This window comes from Mus pahari, chromosome 11 (genome assembly GCF_900095145.1).
Source record: "Mus pahari chromosome 11, PAHARI_EIJ_v1.1, whole genome shotgun sequence".
NCBI lineage: Eukaryota > Metazoa > Chordata > Mammalia > Rodentia > Muridae > Mus > Mus pahari.
This window is the reverse complement of record NC_034600.1, coordinates 23,791,983-23,797,982: the sequence shown is the minus strand read 5'-3', so window position 1 is coordinate 23,797,982 and position 6,000 is coordinate 23,791,983. Positions and strand designations below refer to the sequence as shown.

Here is a 6,000-nt window from a genome sequence, read left to right as displayed (position 1 = left end):
GGGTTTCTCTGTATAGCCCTGGCTGTCCTGGAACTCACTTTGTAGACCAGGCTGGCCTCGAACTCAGAAATCTACCTGCCTCTGCCTCCCGAGTGCTGGGATTAAAGGCGTGTGCCACTACGCTCCACTACAACTCCACTTTCTAAGGTGCTTTCCACCCCCACTCAATCTGCATTTGAGGCTCTCCACCACGGCCAAAGCAAGGCCAAGGTCAGACAGTTCTGCTGACGTCAGTAGGTACACTCTGCTCATGAGACTGGAAGCAACAGGATAGGATTGCCTGCTTCCTGTCTTAGTCAGGTTGCCAGTCACCTAAGACAATCCCAGAAGAGCTCCTCTGAGCCCTGCCATTCAAATTCCACAGGGACACAAGAAGCTGAATTCATGCATCTCTTGCTTAACTGAGACTAAGCACACTTCCCACACAGAGGTTCCCTGTGTGCCATGTCTATTATTGGCTTAAGTTCCGCTTTTTCTGGATAACAAGTAAACTTAGTCATCACCTCCAAATGGGCATGGAGTATGAAGAGGAGGCTGGCGTCCCATCCACAGGAAGTTAGAGAACGACTTGGGCTTCTAAAGAAACCCACTGGGTTTGTTAAAATCCACAAAGGAAAAACATAGAGAAAAAGAAAAAAAACAAAAAAACAAAAAAAAAACATGCTTACGATTCTGGACGCAGGGCGAGATGGCTGCCAGAGAGATTAACACGCATAGGCCACCATGCACTCCCAGGAGAATCTTGTTGTCCATGCAGTCATCCCACTGTGTGTAAAACACTGCCATCAAAGCCAAGCCTCCAACAGCAACGGAATACATGATGAGTGTCACCAGGGACAGGGAGGCGTACCACAGCTTATTACGGACGGTGCCTGCAGTCCTGTTTCTCCGAGAAGGAAGTAGGTGAGGTGGAAGGGAGAGAAAACAGGTCAGTGAAGGCTCCCATTCTCTGGAGTGTTCTATCCCTCAGATACTGACTGACAGGATTAGCCCCAGCAGAGACCCTGGAACCACAGATCCGAAGACACTTTCGGCAACGATTACACTCTTCCCTCAGCTAGACAGTTCTCACACTTCTGTGGGCTCACTGGCTTAGAATTATCTCTAAACATGAGTTTAATTATCTCTAAACATGGGCCTGTCCTGGCCCAAGCATGTTCATCGACTAAAAAGAACAGCTTTAGCCCAGCACTTCTCCACTCTGATGCTAGCGGCCCTGGGGAACACAGTGGCTGCACTGAGGTATGAGGTAAAGATGGTCACTCAGTAGAGTTGGTTGTGAGCTTTCTGTCTCTGTCTGGGCCGCCAGCAGCCCCTCTGAGATCACCTTCTCTTGGAGGAGAAGCCAACAGCTCTGCTCACAGAAGCCTGGTCGGCCCTGGTATGTTTCTCTTTGTGCTACAAAAAGAGAGCCTGCATCAGGACCACCTCTCCAAACTGAGGAAATACTAGGGGGAAGTACAGTGAGTAGAATCAGGGAAAGAGGGGGTGGAGAGATGGCTCAGTGGTTAAGAGCATTTACTGTTCTTGCAGAGGACCTGAGTTCAGTCCCAAGCAAGTACATCAGGAGGTTCACACATGCCTGTAACTCCGACTCCCGGGAATCCAATGCCAGAGGTTCCTGCACTCACATGTAAACACCCCCATACACATAATTTAATCAATCTTTAAAGTTGGGGAAAGAAAGCTGTGCTGGGCTCAGGAGGTAGCTCAGTCAGGAACATGCTTGCCTTACTAGCATGAGAGGCTGAGTGGAACCTGAAAAGCTATGCACAGCGGCATGTGCTTGCAACCCCAGGATGGGGAGGTAGAAACAGGCCGATTCCTGGTGTGCCCTGGCCACTTAGTCTGGCCTACTTGGAGAGGGCTAAGAGTGACAACTGAAGTTGTCCTCTCTGGCTCCCATGCATGCACAAATGTGCTCACCCCTATAAGCATGAATATGTACACACATGCACACACAAAGGGAAGGGAAGAGAAGCGCGAAGCTCTGTGGGACATACCATAAAGAAACTTAAAAGAGGAATCTGCATTGTAGTTTTTATAAATCTTAAAGAAATGAGAAAGATTGGTGGTGAGATAATTCTACAGGAATTGTTCAGCACAAAAAAGAGGGTGTTTATAAGTGCTAATAAACTGGACGACATGCTGACTGTCGTCCACCTCACGATTCAGCTGCTCTAAGTGTGAGCCACCACGCTCCCACAACCATGCTCCCTCAGCCTTTAGAGTAGCAGCGTGCTGAACGTTCCCTGAATGCTGGAAAGTGTTCGAGCAACACAGCCGAGGCCCTTTCACAGGGGGACGGTTACCCTTGCATAGACAGAGAAAATAGGATGGCAAGGCCAAGAAGATGATGACCGTCGCACTCCCGACACCAAGCCAGGCACTCTGATGACCTCAGAATTACCCCATGGGAGAGGAACACAGAGGAAGAAGGGCTCTGGGAGACAAAATGCAATCATCAACAAGGAGACAAAGTGCAGCACACACCCAGTGTGAGCGGTGACTTCAGGGGTGGGGGGACGAGCCCAGCAAGCTCGCCTTCGGTTTGTGAGTCGGTCTTAGTAGGTGAGGGAGTTTCGACTACATAGGTAGTGCAAGTTAAGTACTGGGTCCTAGCCTCTCCCCTGAGATCCAGACGCATCTTCCTCATCCTTCTCCACTAGCAAGTCAGACTGGCATGTTAACCTTGGCACATCACAATGGCTCCACATTCAGCCCTGTCCTCTACCCTCAGAAAATGGCAACCACACTCTTACTATTGAGAGAACAATGGGGCAGAAATGGGGGGAGCTATCCCCCCACCTCCACACCCTCACCTTACCTCCAGACCCACCCAGACTCGAACCCTGTTCAAATTATACGAGAATCTGAACACCACTGCAAAGGTAGCTCTACCCTTCGCTTCAGATCCCCTCACAGCAGCCGCCTCAGCACGCACCCATGGCTCTCTCTAATCTTTTGGGTTTTTTTTTAAATTAAGAAAAAACTCAGTTATATTCTTCCCTTCAAAACTCTTCTACTCTCCCAACATGTCACTTCAAAACCAAAGCTTCAAGGCTGGAAGAGTAACCAAGTGGTAAAGTACTGGCCTAGCAGGGGCAACGCCCTGGGGGAATAAAGCCTTACCTCTAGCCCTCACAGGCACAATGATCTGGGCCCCAGAGAGAGGTGTCCCTCTGTTCCTTAAACAAGCCAGCAAGCCTGAGTCTGAGCAGGGCCCTCCCACAGGACAGCCTGCTCCCCTGCACCCTTCGGGCATATTTTGCAGGAATGAGCTTCTGTGTTGAGTATCCACTTAACTACTTCCCCACTACGACACTATCAGCATTGCTGAGCAGGCCAGGGCCTGTCCCCCGCCTTACGGACATTGTGTAGGCTGGTGCCTGGGGAAAGAGAGACAGTCACTGAGAAGGCTATAGAGAAATAACCTGGGACAGCAAGAGTCGCTAGAGAAAGAGATACTCACCTGTTGCAATGCATTTCCAAATTATTGTGGATTCCTCTGCACAAACAAGGGTACAGGGCCAAATAAAACTACAGCAGCCCTTAGCTAATCTTTAAGAAAACTCTACCACCTCAAAACTTGACCTATAGAAGAGATGACAGCATAATTTTAAAGGTTACTCAAAATGTAGAGAGTAAGCAATATCTCTTACAAGGACACAAGTCCATCTGAAAACCTGTAATTGCAGAGGTAAAACTTTGAAGTGGTATAAACTTTTTTTTTAAAGATTTGTGTGTGTGTGTATGTGTGTGTACACTCATGCATGCAACACCTCTACAAGAGCGAATCCAATAATCTGCTGAAGCTGAAGGTGCTAGCTGTCTGATATGGGTGCTGGGAACCAAACTTGGGCCTTCCATAAGAACACCAAGCACTAGGAACCACTGAGCCATCTCTCCAGCCCCAGCATGTAAAACCTGGTCCTACTCAGCTGTACTTAATCTAATATTCACAAGGTAATAACATGGCTGTCACTACATTGCTTCCACTGATGCATCCCCACAGCTACCATGCCATCTCATTATTATCTTTAAGGAAAAAAGGGCAAAGCCAGGCGTGGTGGTGCACACCTTTAATCCCAGCACTCATGAGGCAGAGGCAGGAGGATTTCTGAGTTTGAGGCCAGTCTGGTCTACAAAGTGAGTTCCAGGACAGCCAGGGCTACACAGAGAAACCCTATCTTGAAAAACCAAACCAAACCAAAACAAAACAAAACAAAACAAAACAAAACAAAAAGAAATAAAGAAAAGTAAAAGAAAAAGAAAGAGAAAAAGAAAAAGAAAAAAAGGGAAGAGCAATGTCCAAGCCGAAGAATATATTAAAAATAAAAAGTATTGAGAAAGTTTGGACAATGTGTTTCGTCTTCCTCAACATAAAATAAAATGCACACTCATATACTATTATTGTGAGTTGCTTGTTTTTTGCCAAAATATAGTATAAAATAAAATGATACCTAGAAAAAATCTATAAAATAGCAGCCACGGTTTATATATGCCTAGAAGTCTAATATTCCGGAGGCAGAAGAGGAAAGATCATTAATTTACAACCAGCCTGAACTGCAGAGACAGATAGACAGAAATAAAAAGCAATAGCTTTACTGGGTATAAAAGAGGACTATTAGAAAAATAAAGTCAGCTCAGTGGCAAACACTTGCCTGGTATCCAAGAGACCCAAATACATCGCCCACACCACCAGACAGACAGACAGATAAGCAAACAAGCCAGAGCAATGAAGCACTTTGCTCAGCACCTCAGTGAACGTGGCCTCAGCAGAGGTGCTGGATGGTTGTTACTGATAGGCCCTTCCCTCTTGGCCTGGGATGTGAACGCTGTTTCCAAGGCACTAAGAGGCTACCATTTTACAGAAAAGACAGCTCCCTACAGCAGGATGAAAGTTTTCCCAATAAGGGGTCCTGTATGTTTTAGAAAGCAGAAACAAACCATTCTCTTTTCCAAGAAGAGAACTACCTCACCCAGACTCTTCACAGAACATCTCCTGTTGCAAAGCAGTGTGCCGTTCCTGCTTGTTTTGCTTTTTAACCTTGTAGGAGTGGAACCTGGACAACGCACGTCCAAGGTACAGACATACTCGTCCCACAGTCAAGTCAGTCACACAGGGTCCACACAGCCAGCCAGACATACTCCGTCCATATAGCCAGCCAGTCACACGTGGTCCACGTGGCCGGCCAGGGACATAAGGCAAAGCAAGAGAGGACAGAAAACAGTGTCAGAGAGGAGAAAATGGAAAGACCCACACGGAGTGTAATCCTTTGTCAGCGGTAGACAGTTTCTTCTAGTCAGTGAGTGAGAGCTTTCCACAACAGCACATACCAGTTCTTGTTCCACTTATGTGCAAACTGCACAATCAGGAGGAGCTGGATACAAATGAAGAAGAAGCTGCCCCCAGTTCCCACATAGCGCCAGACTGCAAAAGAGCATCACCCAAAGGGAGAGAGGTGAGCACCATGTGCATTTAACTCTAAACAAAACAATACTTTTTATTTGTGCTCATCATTCCTCTAATACACTTCATGTCCATACAAGGTAGATGCTAACCTTATACACACTTGATAAACATGAGATAAACCTGCAAGTCTGTGTGAGTTGGTATGACAGCTAGTGTCTTTGACAGAATCTAGAATCACTAGAGAAATGGGCCTCTAGACATGCTTATAGGGAATTATCTTGATTATGTTCATTGAGATTGGATGAGCCATCTTACTTGTCAGGACCATTCCTTGGGCAGAGGAGTCTAGACTATAAACTAGAGAGAGTGATCTGAGCAGCAAACAGATGTTCATTGCTTTTTTTTTCTAGGTATGTGACCAGCTGCTTCCAACTCCTGCTGTCTTGACTTCCACCATGAACTACACTCTAGAATGAAGCCTTTCTCCTTTTAAGTTGCATTTGTCCTGCTATTTTATCATGTCAACAGAAAGAGTAGTACTAAGACATTGGCAAAAAACTTCTCTTGACATAAAGGCACAACTA

General features: G+C 46.5%; 1 protein-coding gene across 2 annotated transcripts in view; it reads right to left on the bottom strand.

The window, feature by feature from the left end:
• Positions 1-6,000, bottom strand: part of Serinc5 (serine incorporator 5) — a 100,180-nt gene that overhangs the window by 23,171 nt on the left and 71,009 nt on the right. For both annotated transcript variants that reach the window (XM_029543967.1, XM_021208336.1), the window contains exons 5-6: positions 5,341-5,434; positions 669-880 (exon numbers count right to left, since the gene is read on the bottom strand). In XM_029543967.1, the coding sequence (XP_029399827.1) occupies positions 669-880; positions 5,341-5,434 (306 nt within the window). The remainder of the gene's footprint in view (positions 1-668; positions 881-5,340; positions 5,435-6,000) is intronic.